At 32.6% G+C, this 24283-nt stretch overlaps 2 protein-coding genes across 2 annotated transcripts; one reads left to right on the top strand and one right to left on the bottom strand.

Moving 5' to 3' along the window:
• The first annotated feature begins 4030 nt into the window (after positions 1-4030).
• Positions 4031-8963, top strand: LOC110715489 (uncharacterized protein ycf36-like). The gene is made up of 4 exons (XM_021894068.1): positions 4031-4608; positions 4771-4799; positions 7165-7221; positions 8526-8963. The coding sequence occupies exons 1-4, from the start codon at positions 4095-4097 to the stop codon at positions 8748-8750; spliced, it is 825 nt and encodes a 274-aa protein (XP_021749760.1). The 5' UTR covers positions 4031-4094; the 3' UTR covers positions 8751-8963.
• Positions 8964-17167: 8204 nt separating this feature from the next.
• On the bottom strand, positions 17168-18435 carry LOC110715419 (cactin-like; the record flags this gene model as incomplete). The annotated part of the gene is made up of 1 exon (XM_021894003.1): positions 17168-18435. A coding segment is annotated over exon 1 (858 nt), but the record flags the coding sequence as incomplete, so codon positions are not given.
• Positions 18436-24283: the final 5848 nt, after the last annotated feature.

Below are 24283 nucleotides of genomic sequence, written 5' to 3'. Positions count from 1 at the left end.
TTGAGATAGTGGTGTATGTATATTATTTAAGGTCCAAAGAATGGAGTGGCACAATTTTGTTGAACATAGATTGTTGGATTTTCATAAACAACCCCATACTTTCAATACACTTGTTGGAGAATTGGTAAATCAAATACTGCATTTGGTGTTCATGTTTGTCGGGATTTATTCATAATAAAGGAGTCTAGAAAGATTCTTTATTAGCAATTTTTAGCCTTTATCATAGCAATTCGAAGTGCTATGTCTTCATAAAGGAGAACTAGTATGAAACCTTAATATACAGGCAGAGGGGAACTTTCACCGGAGTTATTCGGGGCCCGGCCTCCCATAAATTATTGTAAGTTATTAGTTAATGAACTAAAATAACCTATATTTACCTATAAAATATTGGGACATAGTGATTAGTTTTGAACAAGAGGTTAAATATTTAAATTCCGGCTCCTCTAATATTTTCGGCCAAGATCCGCCACTGTATACAGGTCTCAATGTGCGTGACATTATTGCTTCTGTCAACTAATGATGTATTTCTAATTACTTTTGTTAGAATTTTCTTGGGACAAATAGGGAAGAGTATCATTTGAAAAAAAAATCTCTACAAGATTTGAACATGCTACCTCTAATTTTAGTATTGAGTGTCTTACCACCAAACTATATAACATTTTATGTTGAATACAAAATATTAATATCTAGTCAGAAATTAAAGCGTATGTTAATGATCAACCTCAAGTAATGACCTGGAGCATCGCCCAGTCCCAATTATTATTATTATTATTATTATTATTATTATTATTATTATTATTATTATTATTATTATTATTATTATTATTATTATTAAAAAGAAATGTAATTTTGGATAAACAAGATCAAATAATTTGGATCAAGGAAAAATAATTTCTTAAAAGTTTAGCTTAGCTAAAGTAAGATCTAAGCTAATTTGTACACCTAAACTAGTTAAAATAGGTCTTTTTTAGGAAAAAATATTGTTTATGATAAGTGAATAATAGTATAATACACACCCTAAATTTTGTTTTAATATATTTACTTTTCGATTCTTATTTACTTGCCTCATTACCAATTGCCCACATTTCCTATGCAAGTGAAAAAATTGAAAGAATATATGGGTTAGGGAGCTTAGGACTCAACTCAAGACAAAAAGGAGAGGAAAAAAACATCGAAATGAAACTAGGGTAAGAAATTAAGGAATCTAAAAAAAGAAATTTGGGTATGTATGTAATAAAGTAAACTTTTGGGTACATGTATTTGCATATAGTTTAATTGTCTTGAATATGATATGATTCTTCAAACATTCTATTAATAAAGTATATAATTCATTTTAATTTGATGAACTAAACACCCTTCTAAGTATTTTTCATGTAGTTTATGTGGGAAAAGTTTGGGGTTTTTTTCCAAAGTGAATCTAATTACAAAACTATTTTGTATGAAAATAGTATGGTAGAGGGGGGGGGGGGGGGGTGGGAGGGGGTGACCATGTGCATGGTACACCCGGAAGTACATTACATATAAATATAAGAACATTGGGACAAATTTAATGTTCTTCTATTTATATGTAATGTTTTTTTTATGAAGCCTCATTTATATGTAATGTTCTTTATTTTATATGTAATGTTCATTTCACTCATTCGTTTTCTCTTTTCGATACTCTCCTCGTCTCCCTCTAACTTATTCTTCCATTTTATTTCTTGATTTCTATAGTTTTTATGTGCTTAATTCATCACTCACAAACACATTTACACTAGATTTTACACTCCAAAATCCGAATTTCACAACCAAATTTTCGGATTTTTCATGATTTGAGAATTTTGGGTATTTTTTATTTTGGCTAAAAAACTTGCAATTGAGTGTTCAACTTGCTTGATTTCCACTATTAATTCACTTTACAAGGGTTTTCTACTCATTTGAGGTATGACTTCTCTTTCTTTGTTCATCTTTGTTCTACTTCATGAATATGAAACCCTAGGTTGTGTTTCAATAGTGAACTTTCTCTTTGCTTGTTATTTTTACCTATATTTTGTGTTTTGTGATAATGTTTGTTGTTCATATAAAGCTTTATTATCATGAAATTACTTGATTGTTTGAATTTTTGGCACTACCATTGTTGTTCATCATCTTCTTCCATGGGTTTGGGTAGTAGCATTTTTCCATTATTTATATGTAACGTTCTTTTTCAAAAAGATAATGTTCTTTTATATTTATATGTAATGTTATTTTATTTTTAAGTTATGTTCTTTTATTGTATGTAATGTTCTATATTTTATATGTAACGTTCTTTTTGATGTACTGTATGTTCATTTGTAATGTATAATAAATTATTATAACTATGATTTTTTGTTTTTTTATTTATAAGTAATGTTCTTTTATTTATAGGCAATGTTCTTTTATTTATATGTAATGTTCTTTTATTTATAGATAATGTTCTTTTATTCATAGGGTGATGTTCTTTCGGGTGTACCATGCTACTACCCAAACCTGGGTGTACGAAACAATTATTATATTTTGTAAACTAGACTCGTGGTCAAACTATTTACCAAACTAAGCTTCTAGGGTAAAACGCTGTGTGAGACAACGTTTTATACCTTGATTTTTTTTTAAATCAAAGTGTAAAACGTTGTCTGAGAAAGCGTTTTACATGTTGACTTTTTTTTTTAAAAGAATTCGTAATTTTTGATTTTAAAATAAATAAAAATAAAAATCAGAAATTAATTTACACGAAAAACTCTGACTCAGTCAGCGTTTTTAGTGCAACTTTTTTTTTTAAAAAAAAAAAAAATCAGAAATTAAGAATTTAAAAAAAAAAAAAATTTACACTAAAAACGCTTAGTGTAATTTTTTTTTTAATAAAAAATTACGAAATTTAAAAAAAAAAAAACACTAAAAACACTGACTTAGTCAGCGTTTTAGTGTAACTTTTATTTATTTTATTTCTTTATTATTAAAAATTACGAAATTTTAAAAAAAACACATTGATTTTTTTTAAAAAAAACCAGGGTATAAAACGCTGCCCAAGACAGCGTTTTACCCTAAAAGCTTAATTTGGTAAATAGTTTGGCCACGAGTCTACTTTACAAAATAGTTTTATAATAGAGCTTACATTGGAAAAAATCCAAAGTTTGAATCAATAACTATGCTTTATAAAGAAGTACGTACAGTGAACAATGACTATTAAAACCTCTTACATACAAGTCCTGGCTTAGTTAGTTTAAATCTTGGAGGTATTATCCAAAACAATTAATCCTGGAAATCAAGTCTCGTACTGTTTACATAATTGTTCTTGCCTTGCCGCTCTCTCATGAGTCATAACTCATAAGAATGACGTAAAGGTGATTAAAAATTCAGACCGAGCCTTAACATCAAATGTCATGCCTAATCCACAAAATATGATAGGCTTGTCGGGCTTTTTTCGACCCGAGTTTGGGTTCTTAACTTTAAAAGTGTTTGTTGGAATAGAACTGTAATCTGACCAAGTACTTGTACTCGTGCACAAATGTAATAACTGTAAGGGCTTGTTCATTTCACCTTTTTTAAAAAAATATTCAGTAAATTTTTTTTTAGTTTAATAAATTTTTTTTTCTATTTAGAGAAATTAATTTCAATTCAGAAAAAATCAGTAACTCGAAGAAATATACTCTCTCCGTTTTTAAATACTTACTCCATTTCACTTGGGCACGTATACCGATGCTAATCTTTGATCAATAATATTTTTAGTTATCAATAAGTATAAATTATAACAATTGAAAATTAATAATCTATTCATTGAGACTATTCCAACAAGTACCCAAAAGACTATATTTTTATTATTATTTGTAAGGAAGAAATATATCAAGTGTGATCTTGTTAGATTTGTAATAATGTGTATTTTATTAATATGTAATTTTCATAATTTTTTTCATTACGAAATTAAAGATATTTAACGATAAAAAATTACACATAAAAGAATGATCTGATCTGAATTTATTTTTTCTAAAATGAGTAAACATAAGTTAAACTAAACCAAGGCTAAATATAGCTTTTTGTCTCAAGAATGACCAACTATAGCTCTGGCAAAATTTTGGCAGAAATTTCTGCTTCTTCAGATAATGGCTTTTAAAGCCATGGCCAAAACCTCCTTCAACTCACCAAAATCCACTCTTTCACCCTCATCTCTCTTCCTTTTTTCCACCCCTTTCTCTCTCCTACCTTCATCCAAAACCCTCAATTTTCCCCCAAAAAGATCACTCAATCTTCCCTTAAACCCTAACCCCTCAAAATTCTTCAGAAATTACAGCACCCCTCCAGGAACAGAGTGTCCTGTTCCATTAGATCAACAACCCATTAATGAATACCAAAATCTATCAAATTCCTTCCCTTTTTCATGGGCATCAGGCGATCTTGTTGAATATGCTTCTAGATTGTTTGCCACTGGTCTTTCCTTTGGTCTTCTTGTAGGATTACCCGTTTCTTGGTTTGGGTCAGTCGGGTTTGATCATGACCCGGTTAAAGTGGTTTTGGGTTCGGTTACGAGTGGTTTGTTTGTTGTTACTTTGGCTGTTTTGAGGATGTATTTGGGTTGGGCTTATGTGGGCAATCGCTTACTCAGTGCCACTGTTGAATGTAATGTGATCTTCTATATTTACTAGTGTTTTTCTGAATTTGAATTGTATGTTCATTCGAGAGCATGATGCGCATTATTGCTTAATTTGGCCTCGGGGAGGGTGGGGAATGTATTGATTTGTGGGTATGTGTCTGATGAATGTGTTTTCTGTTTGATTTCAGATGAGGAGACAGGATGGTATGATGGTCAGGTATATTTTTTGCTCTCACATATTGTTTATTTCTATTGGTTCTAGTTGAATTTTCTCAAAGATTAATGTTTGGAAGAGATAATGAGAATTTAGGAAAGTTGATTGAAATATTGAAATGAAAAGTAGGAACTTTTTTTGAATGAAACTGAGTAATTAATACTTCGAGTTTTTTTATTTATTGTTATTTGAATAATATTATTACGAATTGCATTGGATTATGTTAATTTGCAAAAATAATTTTGTCTTCTTGAGCCCTTGTAAACTTTGGAGTTATACATGGAAAATTGTAATGGCAAAATGTAGTGAGTTTATGGGTGAAGGTGTAGTTTGTGAATGGCGAACATGGGTCTTTTTGATTTCTAGGGATCATTGAGAGAAATTGAGGAGCTAGTTTCTTTTGAGGTTTGAAAATTTTGAAAGCAACATCCATCACTCATCTCAGTTCCTTAGTGTTAGAGCAATTATTGCATAGTTATCATCATTGAAAACCAGGAGAAAAAAGTTGTTTGAATATCAGGACAATGATCGAGTAACCCCCGGGGTTGCTAACACTGTGATGTGCAAGCTCAGTTGGTATCTTTTATCTGATGCAGAAGCTTATGCCTTACTTTCGAGGATTAAAGGAGTAGCTGAACCCTAGGTTCTTTGGTAAAAATCCTAATATAGAGTCCCATGATCATTGTGCTTTCATCTAGATAAAAGCAACATGTTTTTCTCCTTCTACTCTTCTTTGTTGTGCCTTGAATTCCTATGGTTGCTATCTATCAAAAAAGAGGTTTCTAGTATAAGATGTGTAGTGTTTTTTGAGTTAATGCATGAGTTTATGTTTTAGGGATTTAGTATCCTCTTCAGTTATGAAATTGGTGGGAAGTATCTCAAATTTTGAGTTGGATGTTCATATCTTTGTAAGGGTTTAAGCGTGATATTATAGGTTAAATGGTATGCCCAAGTCACCTCAATTAGTTTAATAGATTCAATTAGTGTCTAGGGCCCTATACCTCTTAATTTTGAGGATTGAGTCATTAAGCTCATTAAGGCAAGAGACAAGTAGAGTAAGGAAGAGATAATACAAGATTTGTGACGCCTTGCCTAAATGGACCGGTTTCCTTGAAGATGGGGAAGTTGTAATTTATCTAGTTCACTAAGGCACAATCAAAGTCATGGGTTTTTTGAGGAATTGAGTTTGAATGGCTTAGGATGCTGACCTAGTTATCAAATTTGCTGTATAAAAATCTGTTATTCAGAAAGAAAGTTACTGCGGTTTGGGATTGGAGTAGTAGCTGTAGTACCATTTATGGTGCTAGATCATATAGCATTGTCTAATGAATAGAAATTGTTTTTATTTCTTTGCAATTTGCTATGAATATTAGTTTCTGGTGACGTATATAGACAACTTGATCATGATTTTGTAATATAAATTTGAGCTGTAACCACTCCTGGGATATCTTGAACTTAATTTGTTAATAGAAGTTTCTCAATGAGATACTTGTCTGTCTATAAATTTTTTAGTAAGATTTAGCTTTCTCTATTCAGTTTTATGATCTGACCCTAAGGACCCTCCTAATGAATCCAAACCTCCAAAGTAGGATCCAAATTTGACCATTTCTGGTAGTATCAAAATTCTGTTTAATTTAATTACTTACAGTCATGAAACTGTTTAAAGAAGCAGAGGAAGGCTGAACGTTTCAAAATACAGAAAGCTCTGAATGTTCAGGCTTGAACTAATGCCATTTGGTAGAGGACAATATATGAATTCTGATCAACCCAGGGAGTTCTATTCTACAAGAATATGCCGTGAACATTTAAAGAGCTGAATGCAGTGCTTACTCTTAGTGAAGCCACCCTGCTGTTTAGAGCTATCAATGAGAAGACAGTAGGGGAAATGTTGTTCTTTGCCTTCTTCCAACTTCTGATTTAACTGAAGTATGATGTTGGGTTATTTTATTGGGTAGCAGAAATGAAGATGCCTGCACTAGTAGGCTGGAACGTCTATTTATTTTTTAATTTTTTTTTGACGGGAGGCTGGAACGTCTATTTAAGTTTGTGCATGAAATATCTAGGAAACATAACTGGAACAGGGAGTAGTGATACATTAGGAATGGGCACCATTTATTATGGTAATGACTTTAAGAAAATATGTTACTTTTTTTTTTAAAAAGAAAAATAAATAAATTATTATTAAGTAAATTTCTGTCTATTAAATTAGGAATTCTCTGTGTGACTGTTTGCTTTTGCTTTGTTGAACTCACTAATCGCTTATTTTTATCCCCTCATCAAGACAAAAAGTAAAACAAATTTTTGACTGAGTGCAAATCTTTTTTGAATAAAAGATTACAAAATTCAAATTTGTTCTGTGTCATTGCAGATATGGGTCAAGACTGCTGAGATTTTGGCACGTGATCGCCTCTTAGGCTCATTTCAGGTTTGTTATTTCATTTTATATTGCACATATTGTTTTGATCGAGCTTCTTATGGGGTGAAGAGAGAGAAGTGCTGGTTAAAGAAGCTATAAATGATGGAGTCCAAGAAGGGTTTTAGGTCACATCCCTAGAGGTATTTTTTAGGTCTGCTTCAATTTTCCCCTTTTATTTTTAAGGGAGGTGAAGCCATGAAGGTGTAGGAGTGAGTGACACATCACATGTACACCAATGGTTTGTTGAAGTTATTAGTATAGATATGCTTTGCAGGGTTGTTGAGGTTGTATGACTATAACTTCATGTTCAATGATATATGTTCATTTGATTAGAAGTTAGGAAAAAAAATCTGTATTATATTCTGAAAGAAGTATGGAGTACAATGGTGTAACTTGATATGCATAAATTACCATTTGGGAGAACATAAGATAAATCGAAAGAAAATGAAAAAAGACTCTCCAGACCTAAACTCCCATCCTCTGAAGATCAAGGTCTACAATGGTAGAATCTTGTTATTTGATATAATAACATGTGAGGCTTTTGCCACTTTCATGGCAGCTCATTTGTTTTACGTTGAATTGTCTTTGTTCATTAATTTTTGACTCGCCGGCTATTTTGAAGTGTTCGCAAACAGCCCAACATAATTGTCATTTTTCAAAGTATTGTAACAAATTTAAATCATAGACCTTGGCTCTTATATGCTCCATACTTGTATTTTTTTGGGGAAAATAATTCCCACGAGAAACTGTGACATTTGCTTTTGAAAGAAGGAAAGCAGAATTTGCTGTCATACCTCGTCTGAATTTTCTGATTAATGATTGCTTCTTGAAACAGCTTACTTAACTGTCTACAATATCACTAAATAAAACTTGTTAGACTCTTCTGCATGCCAAAATATAAGATGAATAGAAAATTAAAAAATCAACAAAAAAGTCGTGGATATGAAATGTTCTTTTGTAAATTTGTTCAGGATATTAGAAAGAAAAAACAATTTACACGTTTTTGTAGGAAAGTCAAGTTGGTTCTACACTTGTTTTAATTGCCCACGTTGTATGCTAGATGAATGTTCTTGAGCATGCTTAACTTCCACTTGTGTATGTGAACAATCTGAAAATGGATTCTTTGCTAATACAATATGTGGATTGGAGTCTTTTTTTGATATAGTAGTAGTAGGCATTGGAACTGTTTCTGTCAACAAAAATTGGGTCTGAGATGGAGTCTTCATCTTGCCTTTTATTCTTTCTTCACTCTTTATTTGGGGCCAGGGGTAGTTGCACTCTTACCATTATCTACATCCGTGTCTGATTTCCAGGTGAAGCCGGTTCTAATCAGGTTGAAAAACTCACTGGTTGCACTCGCAATATCTTTATTTATAAGTGTTGCTCTCTTAATAAATTATGAAGGGAGCCAGAAGGAACTCTGGAAATTTTCAAATGAAGCTGGAGATCGGGTTGTAGCTGGAGTTTACAATGATGCTTCTGCTAGATCATTTGAGCCTGATGCTTTCTGTGGTGAACCTGGTCTGGTTGCTGAATGACTCCGTGTCTGGTAGCCTGTAACACATAACGTCTGTATAACAGTATGTGTAGAGTGTACATGCCATAAAGTATAATCCTTGTATATCATTCATCATATACTTCTGTATAGCATTACTACTCCGTAATTTACTATACTCTAAGGTTGGCTAATTAGCCCCTTTTCTATCAGATATCAAATGAACAGATTATAAAAGGTAGAATTGTTCCGATAATTGGAGTATTATTATGTCATGCATCCGAAATGAAATGTGGTATAGCAACCAGCCTGTTTGATAGTGTGTCATTGTTCTTTATTGCTCATTTATTTTCTCTCTGCTTACTCTGCTTTGAGGGTATAATGTAAACATTATAGGTTAAGTGGTAAGCCCAATTCACCTCAATTATTTTTAACGGATTCAGTCGTCTAGGGCTCGATACCTCATGAGATTAATTTTGAGGATTGGCTCATTAAGGCAAGAAACAAGAAGAGGAAGAAAGAGATAATACAACATTCGTGACGCCTTGCCTAAATGGACCGGTTTCCTTGAAGATGGTGAAGTTGTAATTCATCTAATTCACCAAGTTAATTACTTACAGTCATACCTCGTCTGATTTATCTGATTAATAATTGCTTTCTTGAAACAGCTTATTTAACTGTCTACAATGTCACTAAATAAAACTTGTTAGCCTCTTTTGCATGTCATAATATGTAATAATAGAAAATTTAAACAATTCAGCAAAAAGTCATGGATATGATATGTTCTTTTGTAAAATTCTTCAGGACATTAGAATGAAATAACGCTTTATTTAGACTTTTTTTTTTCAGGAAAGTCCGATTGGTTGTTATCATAATTGCCAAAAAAAGCTACATTAGTTATAAACTCCCACGATCTTGTTTTTCTTATTTCATAAGGATTTTTAACACGTTTAATAAATCTTAATTTGACCATATAAAAATAATAATAATAATGATAATAATAAGACCATTGTGCTTATGGATGCTGTTGCTAAGCTTGAGGATCCCCAATGTGAGTTGTTACTGCTTCGTGCGTGTACTAGGGTGTCAGAACTTTACTTTTCTATGCGCACTTGTCCTCCTCGTCTTTTTGAAGCGGCCCAGATTTCTTTTGATGTGGCCGTTCGGGGTTCTTTGGAGCGCATTGTAACTGCTTCGGGGCCAGGTTTTGGTGATTGGCAATGGCGACTTGCCACCTTACCTTTTTCTTATGGTGGATCGGGTGTCTATTCAGCGGGTGATGTTCGATACTATGTCTTCCTTGCGTCGTGTTTGTAGTCTTCTGGTCTTCAGGCTTCGCTTCTTCGCAATTCTGGTATTGTTGGTCCAAGTCCGGCCTTCGATGGCGCTCTTAGTCTTTTTAATAGGACTGTGGAGACTGACCTTTTGCGTAACCCTAGTGAGATCGCTGCCCCCAAATTCATGAAGAAATTGGCAGATATATATTTCACGTAGGTCACTGCATCTGTGGAATCCACTTTCTCCTTATCTCCGCGTCAGGTTGCCTTATGGAAGTCACAGCAGGGGGATCACACTTCTGCCTGGTTGCGAGTGGTCCCGATATCAGGTTTGGGTCAGACTATGAATGGTAAGACTTACCATTGTGTTCTTTGCTCTCGGTTGGGTGTTCCCTTGTTCTCCGTTTCGACACCTTGTTCTGCTTGCTCAAGGGTTTTTGATGGGGACATTTATGGGGATCATGCAGTGTCTTGTGCTGGGATGGTGGGTATTAAACATCGGCACAACGTGGTTCGTGGTACCCTTGTTGATATTTGTTTCAGCTCTGGGATTTCTGCAAGGAAGGAGGTCAACGTTGGGTTGACTGGAGGGAACGACGGGGCTCTTCGGCCAGCAGATGTGTTGCTTTACTCCTGGGACAGAGGCCTAGATGTATGTGTTGACTTGACGGGGTCTTCTCCATTGACACACTCTAGGTTGTCTGACTTCGTTCCTGGTCGTGTTGTATTGGCTGCGGCTCAGCGGAAGCGAGACAAGTATGGGGCGCGTTGCAGGGCTATTGGCTATAGTTTTCTTCCTTTCTCCTTTTCTTCATTGGGGGAATTAGAGAAGGATGCTGTTGCGTTGCTGAAGCGGGTTCAGGCGTTCGCTAGGACTCAGGATATTGGTGCTCGTGTGGCTGCTCACATCTTCAACAAGATTGGGTTCGCTATACCTAGAGGGGTGGGGGCCCAGATTATATCTCGGCTCCCCACTAATTTCTTGTAAATCATTTGACTTTGTAGGTTTTTGTAATAATAATAATAATAATAATAATAATAATAATAATAATAATAATAATAATAATAATAATAATAATAATAATAATAATAATAATAATAATATACTTCAAATACTCACGCACAGAGGAAAAGTCACCTAAGTCAAAGCAAATATCACATTAGTCGGTTTCAATAATTGGATTATTCCTTATCACATCAAAAATAATTACAAATGATAAAAATTATGTTTTACTGGATAAAAAGTGTTGTTATAGATTTGCTTAATTTATTTGTCGTTGAAAGAGCTGTGATTGTAAGGTACATAGTATAAGTCTGTTCAAAGGCTACAAGTTTAATATATTATAGTTTTCTACGTAAATCTCCTAGGCGTTCAACTGAGAAAGATGGAAACTGCATTAAGACCTATATATTGAGGTTTCATGCAAGCCTTTTTTTATGAAGAGATTGCCTTCCGAATCGCTCCTAAGAGTAGGAATATTCCCTTAAAAGGTTTACAAATGCACATTTAAAAGAGTACCGTGTGTATCTCAACTATAAAAAGTATTATTATCGGATATCAGGATGAAGCGTGCTAAATTACTTTGTAATATGAAATTTTTTTAAAATGACTTATTCATACTTTAACTCATGGTTAACTATGATAGATGGATAAACTTAAAAATTTACAAAATAGGAAACTTTCAGGCTTGACTCCAAATAAAAAGCGAGTCGAACTTTCGAGAATGGATTAAATATTATGGTTTTAGAATCTCATTAACTATTTTTTAACCAACATGAATACAAATAAGCATTACATCAAACCTTGCAACAATTACATTTAAATAGGTTCACAATTTGGAAGAACACACGTTAATTAATTTATTTGTAAAGCATGTGTTGATTTATGTAAATTATTGGCAAATTTTGTCTTAATAATTTATTGATATATTGTTGTGACTTGTGAGTCATGTGGATGCAATTTACTAACTTCTCAATCCCGTCGGAAAATTACTAAGAAATGACGCTTTAGAGTGATAGAGTGAGGATGCTTGTGAAAACTAAATGTCACATAATGAAAGGGGAGCCTATTTATAGGCACTGTCCTCTCTTAGACTAGTACAATCTATACTTTCTCAATAGAGAATTCTACACACCCTAGAGTTTACTATATATTCCCCATAGAATGATAGAACATATAGTAAACTCTAGGTTGTGGAGAATTAACTATTGAAAAGTAACTATTACAAATTTACAATTACTAACTATTACAATTATATTATTTTATAACTATAATAATGTTACAATTGCCTACCTCTCTTTTAATTTATCTATCGTTTTATTTTAAGGTTTTCAATCCATTTTACTTAAGGGTCGTTTGGTTGGAGTTTTTGGAATGAATTGGAATAAAGTTAAAATTCATTCCATTCATTTTATTTTGTTTGGTTAGGCAAATTTAGGTGTGGAATCTCATACCAAGGGGTTTTAATTCCACCCCATCCCCTAGAGTCCCATACCCACCTTATCCCTTAAGATTCACCATTCATTTCTTTGAATGAATTTTAGAAACCATGCCAAAGAATAAACCAAACAATTTAGACAAGTATGAGGTTTAGAATTCGTATCAATTAGAAATGTCAATTCCTGACCCGACCTAGTAACCCGACTCGATTCCAAACCCGATTTACTGAGAGATAACTCGAACCCGACCCCAAATGATCCAAAATAGATAATTTGACTCACACCCAACCCGTTGACCTGAATTGATAAGTATTGCATTCCAATTTAACGAACCAAATGTTCATTCGAACCCATGATCTTTGCGCTCTTGATACCATGTTAGTGGACCAACTCAACCAAAACCTTAATCTGATAGATGTGGTCCAAGAATATGTTTTATACTCTATCACATATGTTTGTTGTTGCTCTGATCTATATAACATCTTCACTTTATGACTTGGTGGCTAGTCCACAAATTCTAATATCTGACATACTTCACGAGACCGATACCGAAAGGCTAGCTGGCTAGTGTTAATTAATCATATGTTCTTTCGCGAGTATGATTTGAAGAAGAACATGGAGGTGCACATTCTTTTATGCAGCTCTGGGATCTAAGTAGACCTGTGCAGTGGGTGGGACTCCTCTTTTATAAGGAGGGTTGGCTCGGGTCGGGTCAGGGCCTTCAATGGGGTCCCACCCTATTGCACAGGTCTAGAACTAAGGTTCATGATGATTTTGAGCAGCTCTTGAGCTCAAGCACAGTACCTGAACGAAGGTGTATGAAATTAAAACCGCTACTTGAAGTAGCGGTTTATTCCTAGAACACCGACCTAGGAATTCAGGGTGTTTCCAACGGAAATTTTCCGTCGGAAATGACCTGTTTTCTAGTAGTGTCATTCTAAAGAATAAACCAAACAATTTAGACAAGTATGGGGTTTAGAATCCGTATCTCCCTTATATGAGATTCCATATCAATTAGACATGTCAATTCTTGACCTGACCCAATAACCCGACCTAACTCGACCCGATTCCAAAGCCCGATTTACTGAGAGATAACCCAAACTCGACCCCAAATGATCCGAAATAGATAATTTGACCCAAATCCAACTCGTTGACCTGAATTGATAGGTATTCCATTCCAATTTAACGAACCAAACGTTCATTCGAACCCATGACCTTTGCGTCATTGCTCTTGATATCATGTTAGTGGACCAACTCAACCAAAAATTTAAACTGATATTTAAGATCCAGGAATATGTTTTAAAAGTTAACCATAAAACAAAAAAAATGACATTATGCTTAATTTTGCAAAATCAAAATCCCACTTGATAGAATTGAAAAAAAGTTTGTATTTCATATAATTTTTTTTTTTTTTAATTCCTGAAGGCCACCGTAGAATTACAAAGCTTTCCAACCCCAACTCCATCCAAAACATCTGATTTTCTATCTCCTCAAACACATTTCACATTTCCAATCACTTACTCTCTCTAAATTACCCTATTTTCTCTAAAATCCACCGTAACCGCTCCAAATCGAAGCAAATCACATCGATTTTCTTCTATTTTTGCTCAAATTCAACAAAATTTGTTCATAAACTTGCATGAAACAAGTTGAGTTGAGCAATTAAAGTGGAAATTTTGCAAATACGAACCCTTTGAGGAAAGCGCAGATTGAATAAAAAAATTGAATGCAACAATAAATTTGTTCTGAAATGCAAAGGTAACTTATACTCTACGAATTTCGAATATTTTTCTTTTTTTGTAGGAAGAATTTCGAAGAATTAATGATTTTTTTGGGCGATTTCCAGCTTAATATATAAATTACTAGATATTTAACTAGAAATTGCTTGAGCACACTCACGTTGGTATATTATCACTTGGGTTTTATTTATTTATTTTTATTTGTTTATGGATTCCTTTCTAAGTCTGATTGGATTCAGTGCTTAATTGATAATTGTTGCATGTTGGTTATTGACTTCAAGTTCATAGATGGTTATTGACGTCAGTTTGCTATATATATTGATCTATTTTTAATTTTCATAAAGGGTAAAATGTTTAGGGGTCTTACTTAATTATAAGTTTATGACAATCAGACTTGGTTATTGGGTAGGGTAGTCCATGATAATAGGGTTAGGGTCAAGTTTAAAGGGCTTTAAATGGACAGGACCCTTATTGGGGTAGGATCAATATAGGGCTAAAATATTTTCCCAATTTAATAGATAATGTAAAAATAGTTACATTGATAAATTTGTATACATATATATTTAATAATGGCTTTGTCCAATAATTATTTTAATTGATATCTTGTTGGCATTTACATTATCGACCCCCTATTGCCCCACGACCTGCTATTGACCCTATTAAATGTGACCCTCTTGACTTGACCCGCACCGATCTGACCCAACCCGCCCCGATCTGACCCAACCCGCCCAATAACCAGGTCTAATGACAATTATATGTTCTTTCGCGAGTATGATTTGAAGAAGAACATGGAGGTGCACATTCTTTTATACAGCTCTGGGATCTAAGTAGACCTGTGCAGTGGGCGGGCCTCCTCTTTTATAAGGAGGGTTGGCTCGGGTCGGGTCAGGGCATTCAATGGGGTCCCACCCTATTGCACAGGTCTAGAACTAAGGTACATGATGATTTTGAGCAGCTCTTGAGCTCAAGCACAGTACCTGAACGAAGGTGTATGAAGTAGCGGTTTATTCCTAGAACACCGCTACTTTAAGTAGCGGTTTGTTGCTGGACCGATAAAAAATAACCGGTTTTTTTTCCTTAACTGACGTGGACGGATTAAAAAAAGATTGGCTGTATTTTGGAAATTAGATAATTTCCCAACATTACTTAGGGAAAGGACTCGGTTATGTTCAAGGTGATTATCCTTTTAAATTTTCAATATAAGTTTGAACGTTCTAAACTTGCTTGTTAATTGGGGATTGAACAACTCATTTCGTGTAATTTGAGATGGTTAGTATTTCCAAAGGTCCATTAAAACAATGTAGAAAGAGCTAAGTTTCTGTTGCACTCAATCTTAAGTGTTTAAAGCTATACTATGCCTACTTGTGATACAAACTTAAGATCAATATGCTAGTTTTTGGTACCTTCTTGAGTTCTTGGAATTTTTCTTTCTTTTTTTCTTTTTTTCTTTTTTTTTTTTCCTCTTTTGCAGCAGGCCTTATTGGGTTGATTGATGGTATGCTTTCGTGGATTATGCTATGATTAACCTTGTTTTCGTTTCTCTACCCCTTTTTGTGAGGTTGTTTTGACTGATTTTGTTAAATTTGAGTGATAAACCTTTTAATTTTCTTTCGTTGTAATCCATTTTTCTATGTTCGTCAGACGTTTGTGATTTGATGATACCATCTTCAATGTTGAAGGCTATTGTTACCACATATTATATCAAAACCAATGAATGTTGTTTCGTTTTGTACACAGGTTTGTGTACTTTTTACCTCCTTTATATCCCTCGAAGTACATTTGGAAATTAATGTTTGACTTAGAACTTGCATTTACATGTTTATTGAAGCTGTTTTATTTTCAGTTTGCATTGTGTTTCATTTACAGAATTTAAACCTTTATTTGATTGTGAAGCCTATTAGCTCAATTGGTAGCCTACTAGAACTCGCGAAGAGACCAAGTCTGAACAATAACTATTCTGCAACCAGCAAATAAATATACACAAAAGAGAAAACAAGCAGCAGAAGATGATCACAAGAAAAGCATACATGTATCAGACATATCAAGATCCACAAAAGATTGATCTGACCACTAACATATCCTGGGCAAAAGTAAGGTTTTTTTTTTTTTTTTTGGTTGAAAGGAGGCCAAAAGTATGTTGATATCAAGTAGAATCCAAGCCATGCAAGCTTCAGCAATTAAGTGGCGCATATTCCCAGCTGCAAGTGAATGTAATAAACGGATCAAAGGCTGGTATAAAATCATCAGCAACAATTCAAAATCACATGTGGCATCAGCAAAGCATATGCAATTTTTGTGATGATAGATCACTTGTAGATATTCTGTCTGTATTGTTTGGCCGTTTTATTTTTTTTATATATATATGCTTCTAAGCAATTTGATTTAATCCATTTTACAGTGGACAATCAATTTAAGACTGAGACCCTTACACAATCAAGTTGAGCCAGTCATGTAACAGCTCTAAGAATTGTTTATTGATCAAGAATGTATCATACAAAGCCACATAACTTGTTTAAATGAATTACTTTACATATTTCTATTAAAATAGAAGTAGTCATTAATCAAAGTATCAATTATTGTCTACACATACAATTCACATAATATCATCGTCGATAATGAAACCTCTTAAAGTTGAAAAACACACGCAACATCCCCTTTTCAAAGGTACATCTGTAGCCCTTTTTAGGCGAATACTCCCATTCCATATTAGGAATTCGAAACGCTATATCTTGGTAAGGATGACCAGCTTGGAATCGTAATACACATGTTTCAGCACTGTCTCCGTCTCTCTGAATTGAGCACGTAGGAGCCTTGGTTTTGTCAACAAGATGGGGGTAGAAGATACTGAACTTGTACCCTAGGACAGTCTTGGGAGGAGGATTATCTCGGTCATAATGTGTCCTATTATACGCGTTCCATGAGTAACCAGTATGAACCTTGACCATGTACTTGGGCTTTCTTGGAGCGTTGGAATCAACTCCAACATCACCTTCATCCAACATAACACCGTCTTCTTCAGGATCAATTATTGCTTCTTCGAAAGAGCCCTCCAACTCTGGTGTGCTGATGGTTTCTTGGAAGAAGTCTTTCGAGTTGTCGTGTTGGTAGTCCTTAAGAAACATCTTAGCCTTGTAAAGGTGAATCAGTCTAAGCACCGCCTCCCAATACTCAACCACCTTGGCCTTCCCAGAACGCATCTCTGACTCGATCTGTGATTGTAGTGCTACCAACTCTTTGTAACTACTAGTCCCCTGCAAGTAGTCCCTCACATCCGTTTCGACACTCGGATGCACACCACCAACAACAGATAAGTCATCCTTTCTCCTAGCCTCTTCACGCATCTCCCACTCACAAATCACCAATACCGCCTCCCAAAACTCCCCCTCAACATGATGATTAAGAAGTTCTTGAACATCATAATACAGCTCTTCAAGTTGTCCAAGAGATAACCCTTTGAAAAGTTGGTCATAATCATCCACATTAAACTCATGATGATATACTAAGGTGAGAATGTCAATAGGCTTGGCAGCCCCTCGACGAAAGCAAATCCTAGACCTAACAAGACTCTGATGAAGAACAAACGCGTCCTCTTTCTTGGCACTCAAGTCATAGTCATGATGAGCCACAGCCTTAGCTCGTTCTCTTTGTAACAACAACAACTCCTCGTGTCGCCCTGCCGTCTCTGCTCTCCTCTTCTTTACCTTCTCTAGCTCGGCCAGACACTCCCTGCGCCTCTTCTTTTCGGCCTTAACATCGAATGCCGCCGTAACTCCAAGACGAGACACATCTCTCTCAATCTTTTTCCACCATAAAAACTTGCCATCGTTACTACTCTTCTTCAGATTCTTCTTCGCCACTCTCATGATTGAATTTTTTTTTTTTTTTTTTTGTAATGACTTTGTTTAACCATATGATTTATTTGTTACTTTATCTCAATATATAGATTTATGAAACCGACCTAATGTATATGATACTGTAATAGAATCCACAATCCTAAACAGCTAAACTGATAGATATTATATTAGGCAGGATAATATTTGTTGTAGATTCCGGATATAATATCTAGGTTCCTATTATCTATCATAAACCAACCGTGTTTTAGGAAAGTTATTATATTAAATTTGTTTCCTAATATAATAAAATTATATATAAATCAAAACAAATCCAATAACATTTTAACTAATATATCCTTGTGTCCAAAAAAAAAGAAAAAGAAAAAAACCTAATATATCCTTAATTATAGATTGTACAAACATAATATTATAAAATCTAATATTATATAAATAACGTAAGCATTTTTGGAGAGCATTCGGAGCGCCACGTAAGAAATATACTTATTTCGACCAATAAGAAGAAAGATTTGTATTTTATTTTTGAATTAAAAAAGTATGTCGCCACCTAGATAAAAGTAACGAATAAGATTTGATATATCTAAAATTTTAATGCCACGTAGATTATAATCCACGAATTAAATTATTTTAATGAAAAAAATAAAGTAAAAATATAGGAAAAGATAAATTTATTAATTCAATACTACGAGTATAAGAAATCCAAATAAAATATACCAAGAAATATTTAAATGATAAACGCTTATAATAAACTTTGATACCTATCATTATAACATAAATTTTGACAGTATTTATGATAAAAAATACAAATTGTTCGTTACTTATAATTAAATTAAAATTTATGATTTCTACCATTATAAATTGACACATCATACGACACAAACAAAATTTCGTATCAATAAAAAACCCCATCAAGAGAATTTTGTGTTAATTTTTGGTCATCAATGGCCAGGTAATTTTTAGCTTAATTTTTAAAATCTTATGTTTATATTAGTATTTCTAATTATCACTTACATTGTATTAATTTGGGATACTCAACGATTATATGTTTATGTTTTATTTACTAAATGTTTTTTTACATGCAGATATAACACATCATATGACACAAATAAAATTTCGTATCAATACAAAACCCCATCTAGCAAATTTTGTGTTAGTAATTTTGTGTTAGTTTTAGGTCATCAATGTCCGGGTAATTTTTAAAATCTTATGTTTAAATTTATATTTGTAATTATTAGTTACACTGTATTTATTTAGGATACTTAACGATTATTTGTTTATGTAATGGCATACGATTAGATGTTGTATACTTAATTATGGATGGCTTTGATTATTTTTGGAGATGATGAAAAAATTCCAATGCATAGTTTTGATTTTATATCGCAACAATTTTTCATTTATTGGTAAATATATTGATTTATTTTATTTTAAATGTAAAGATTTAATTTATATCAATTTCAGTTTGACTAACATTTCACGGTTCAAATATGGTAAAACAATGAATAACGATATAAGTTATTAAAAATTTATCATTTCACATTTAAGATTTTATATAACAGAAAGAATATCATATTTGCAATTTATTTATATTTAATAAATTCATTATAAATTATAGTAAAAAAAAATTAAATATTAAACTTTTGTAATTTTGTCTGAAATTATTAAATACAATAAACAAATAATTAAAAATCTTAGATGAAAATACCGTGCATCGCACGGGCTTTCATCTAGTTAAATATACATTAAAACAGATTCAATAACATTTTGACTAATACTACTTCGTTTTCTTTAACCTTTTTACACTTACTATTTATGTGGTCGAACTAATAAAACTTTGAACATATTTTGTGAAACATATATAAGATTAGATCGAAACTATTACATGTCGTCTTAATAGATTTGTATCTCTATATATTTTCAACTTTTTATTATTTTTACTTGTAAGTATTTAAAGACATGAATGGTCAAACTTGTGTATGAGAGACCATGCAAAACATACACATGGGTAAAGAGCTCAAACAAACAAAGGTAGTAGTAATATATTATTTATTAAATACTTGCCTTTAAACCCAGGGTAAAAAAAAAATATCGAGAACAACAATACTTATATGATTGTAGTTTAGATGTCTCACAAAAAGCACATTCATTAGGTCGTGAATCGTATGAATGTTTGCTCGGGACTTAGGAATTCGGCATCGGCATCGGCAGACCATCGTGAAATATACCCTGGGGAATTACTACCGTCGACGAAGAAGCGGGGGAGTGCGATGCCTTCAGATGAGCCGGTGGTAATGGCAGACCCCTGTGAGAGCTTCCATGGGGGATTATCGCCGTCGGAGGAGAGGTGGGTGAGTTGAGTCCAGAGGTGGCGCCACCGCTTTGATAAGACGGAGGTTGCGGCGGCGGATTTGAGTGGGAGAAGTGACAGAACTTCGACCAAAAGGGCGCCTGGGAGTGCGCTTATTCTGTCTTCTTCACCATTCTTGTTAGCCATACTTGGGGTGATTTTTGGGATGGAGATTTCACTAAGTTTTGTAGGTTATGATTTCTCTTAATCTACATTAGCTGCGAGAAAGAGTATATGTCTATATATACAACCTAATATAAAAAAAAAAAAATACCCATAGGAGAATTTAAGGTAAAAATTCAAAAACACGCGTTCCATTCATGGAAAAAAATTAAATGCCAATGAGGAAAATCAGATAAAATCATCTTATTGATCGGGTAGTTAGATAAAACTATTAATTTCATAAGATAATTTTATTTTTTTAATAATTTAAATCTTAATATCCCACGGTATTTTAAACATAAAATCTTATAAAAAATTTATCTTATAATAGTAGGTATAGAAGTCTTATATTTAAAGATGATTATGTTAAAAGATAATTTTTAGTTTTTTAAATATATTAAATCCAAATAAATCAGTATTCTTTGTTTTTACTTACGTGGAAAAATTCTTAAATCTCATTCGTCACTTTTGTTTAGGTGGCAAATGAATTTTTTAATTCCAAAATAAAATAGGAAACTAATTTTTAACGAGTGGAAATCATCGAGGTATTTTTGGCAGAACGGGCCCATTTTTTCTTTCACAATAAAGCGATAGATGGAACCGCCATGAAGCGACTTATTAGCATCTTAATAGATCACTTTGGAATGGCATATACATCACAAATCCTAGATCAAGTAAATACTTTGGGTTTCCAGCAAGCCACTGCTACATCCATATCATTAGGAATTGATGATCTTTTAACAATACCTTCTAAAGGACGGCTAGTCCAAGATGCTGAACAACAAAGTTTTCTTTTTGAAAAAGACTTTCATTATGGAAATGTGCACGCGGTAAAAAATTACGTCAATCCATTGAGGTATGGTATCTTATTTCGACCAATAAGAAAATAAGAAGAAAGATTAATATATACTTATTTTGACCAATAAGAAAATAAGAAGAAATATTTAATATATCTAATTTTTTTTATCTTTTTAAAATTATTGTTATCCGTGAGAGTATTAGTAGAATTGATTATCGTTATCCGTGAGAGTATTAGTAGAATTGATAGCTTTTTTTTTAATTAAGTTTAGTGCTTACAAATGGTTGCACCACAGAGTAAATCAGAAGCAAAAGCCCATAATGACAATCACGTGTATCATACGTATATACTTTTTTTTTTTTTTTTTTTTTTTTTTTAACGGATACGTATATACTTCGTATTTCAATAGTTAATAAAATAATAAAATTTAAGTAGGAAAAAGATATAAATTAATTTAATTAGCTTATGAAAACAAAATTTCGTATCAATAAAAAACTCCATCAAGAGTATTTTGTGTTAATTTTTGGTCATCAATGGCCAGGTAATTTTTAGCTTAATTTTTAAAATCTTATGTTTAAATTAGTATTTCTAATTATCACTTACATTGTATTAATTTGGGATACTCAACGATTACATGTTTATGTTTTATTTACTAAATGTTTTTTTTACATGCAGATATAACACATCATACGACACAAATAAAATTTCGTATCAATACAAAACCCCATCTAGCGAATTTTGTGTTAGTAATTTTGTGTTAGTTTTAGGTCATCAATGTCCGGGTAATTTTTAAAATCTTATGTTTAAATTTATATTTGTAATTATTAGTTACACTGTATTTATTTAGGATACTTAACGATTATTTGTTTATGTAATGACATACGATTAGATGTTGTATACTTAATTATGGATGGCTTTGATTATTTTTGGAGATGATGAAAAAATTCCAATGCATAGTTTTGATTATATATTGCAACAATTTTTCATTTATTGGTAAATATATTGATTTATTTTATATTAAATGTAAAGATTTAATTTATATCAATTTCAATTTGACTAACATTTCACGGTTCAAATATGGTAAAACAATGAATAAGGATTTAAATTATTAAAAATTTATCATTTCACATTAAAGATTTTATATAACGGAAAAAATATCATATTTACAATTTATTTATATTTAATAAATTCATTATAAATTATAGTAAAAAAATAATTAAATATTAAACTTTTGTAATTTTGTCTGAAATTATTAAATACAATAAACAAATAATTAAAAATCTTAGATGAAAAAACCGTGCATCGCACGGGCTTCCATCTAGTTAAATGTACATTAAAACAAATTCAATAACATTTTGACTAATACTACTTCGTTTCTTTAACCGTTTTACACTTACTATTTATGTGGTCGAACTAATAAAACTTTGAACATATTTTGTGATCCATATATAAGATTAGATCGAAACTATTACATGTCGTCTTAATAGATTTGTATCTCTATATATTTTCAACTTTTTATTATTTTTACTTATAAGTATTTAAAGACATGAATGGTCAAACTTGTGTATAAGAGACCATGCAAAACATACACATGGGTAAAGAGCTCAAACAAACAAAGGTAGTAGTAATATATTATTTATTAAATACTTGCCTTTAAACCAGGGTAAAAAAAAAAAATATCAAGAACAACAATACTTATATAATTGTAGTTTAAATATTTAAAATAATTGTTGAATATAAAAGGACTTTTAAGAATAACAATATTAATTATTATTATTATTATTTTTAAGGTAAAGAGTTTAGGGTCTTAGACCCTTAGTAGTATATCTTAAGAGCTTCCTCTGTGAATTGTGCTTCACAGCTTCGTTCTTTGCTATTTACAAAGACAGCTAACGCGTGCGATGCGCTCGTCCGGAATCTCTTTCAGTCGTTAGATGGTTTAATGAAACAGAATGAGAGAACAAAGGAGAGAGAGAGAAGAAAGGGAACTCGAAATTTTTTCGAAAGGAAAAAAAACGAAAGAAGAGGGAGAGGAATTCATTAAACATCATATGACAGTCACGTGTCTAAGTCATAGCCGGCAAAATGAGTCAATAGCTACTTCCGGCGACAGGTGGCGTTTCACAACAAAATATTTTTTTGGGTGGTCTTAGACAACATTATTTTAAAAGGTGCAAACAAATTGAATTAAAAAGGTAGTTTTTAACAAAATTTCCAAAATCAAAATTCTAATTTTATTAGTATTTGATAAATCTCATGTAGTTGATTCTTTGTTTTGTATAATTATTCAGGGGAGTAGAGGAGATTTTTTTAGGTGTTTTGTTTTTATAAATGGGAGGAATTTTGTAATCTCATCTCATGTAATGCTAAAATGGAAAGTTAATACTTATAAAAACATGAGATCTATCAAATACTAATATATCAAATACTAATAGCATTATAATTTCTCATGAGATTTATCACACTGCACACAGACACACTCTGACAGACCAATCAAGAACATTTTCAAGCAGCTTATTGACCATTTTTATCACCATCAGCACATTTATTCATCAGTTAATTCAGAATTTTAACAATTGAAGGCCAAATTCCATCCACTGTTTGGAAGCTTAGATATAACAGTGAGATTAATTTGACATGCAGCACTATCTCTAGTAATTTTCTGCGAAAAACTAATGATAAGAAACGATTTATACAATTCTCACAAGCAGAGCTTGTATGACAGTATGTGGAGAATAAAAATAAGATATCTGAAATGTAAATACCAAGTACAAAAACATCTAAAGGTCAACAATAGAGCTTGGATACTTACAGCAAGTCATGGAACTCTATGAAAAAGGTCCTTACATTTATGACTTCCAGCCTTCCAAAATGCTTTTTGCCAAGACTATTTTAGGGCCAATATCATCTAGGACACCTAAAATTTACAAGTTTAGAGTTCATTACTTAACATTTAAATCTTGTT

The sequence above is a fragment of the Chenopodium quinoa genome, unplaced genomic scaffold (genome assembly GCF_001683475.1).
Source record: "Chenopodium quinoa cultivar QQ74 unplaced genomic scaffold, ASM168347v1, whole genome shotgun sequence".
NCBI classification, from domain to species: domain Eukaryota; kingdom Viridiplantae; phylum Streptophyta; class Magnoliopsida; order Caryophyllales; family Amaranthaceae; genus Chenopodium; species Chenopodium quinoa.
Note: the sequence above shows the minus strand (reverse complement) of the source record. Positions and strands in the feature narration are given on the sequence as shown.

What these genes read in the sequence shown, in the direction of transcription:
- LOC110715489 (XM_021894068.1), top strand. Translation starts at nt 4,095, where the DNA reads ATGGCTTTTAAAGCCATGGCCAAAACCTCCTTCAACTCACCAAAATCC. An exon ending in ACTCAGTGCCACTGTTGAAT is followed by an intron (nt 4,609 to 4,770) that starts GTAATGTGATCT and finishes GTTTGATTTCAG; the next exon opens with ATGAGGAGACAGGATGGTAT. An exon ending in CAGGATGGTATGATGGTCAG is followed by an intron (nt 4,800 to 7,164) that starts GTATATTTTTTG and finishes GTGTCATTGCAG; the next exon opens with ATATGGGTCAAGACTGCTGA.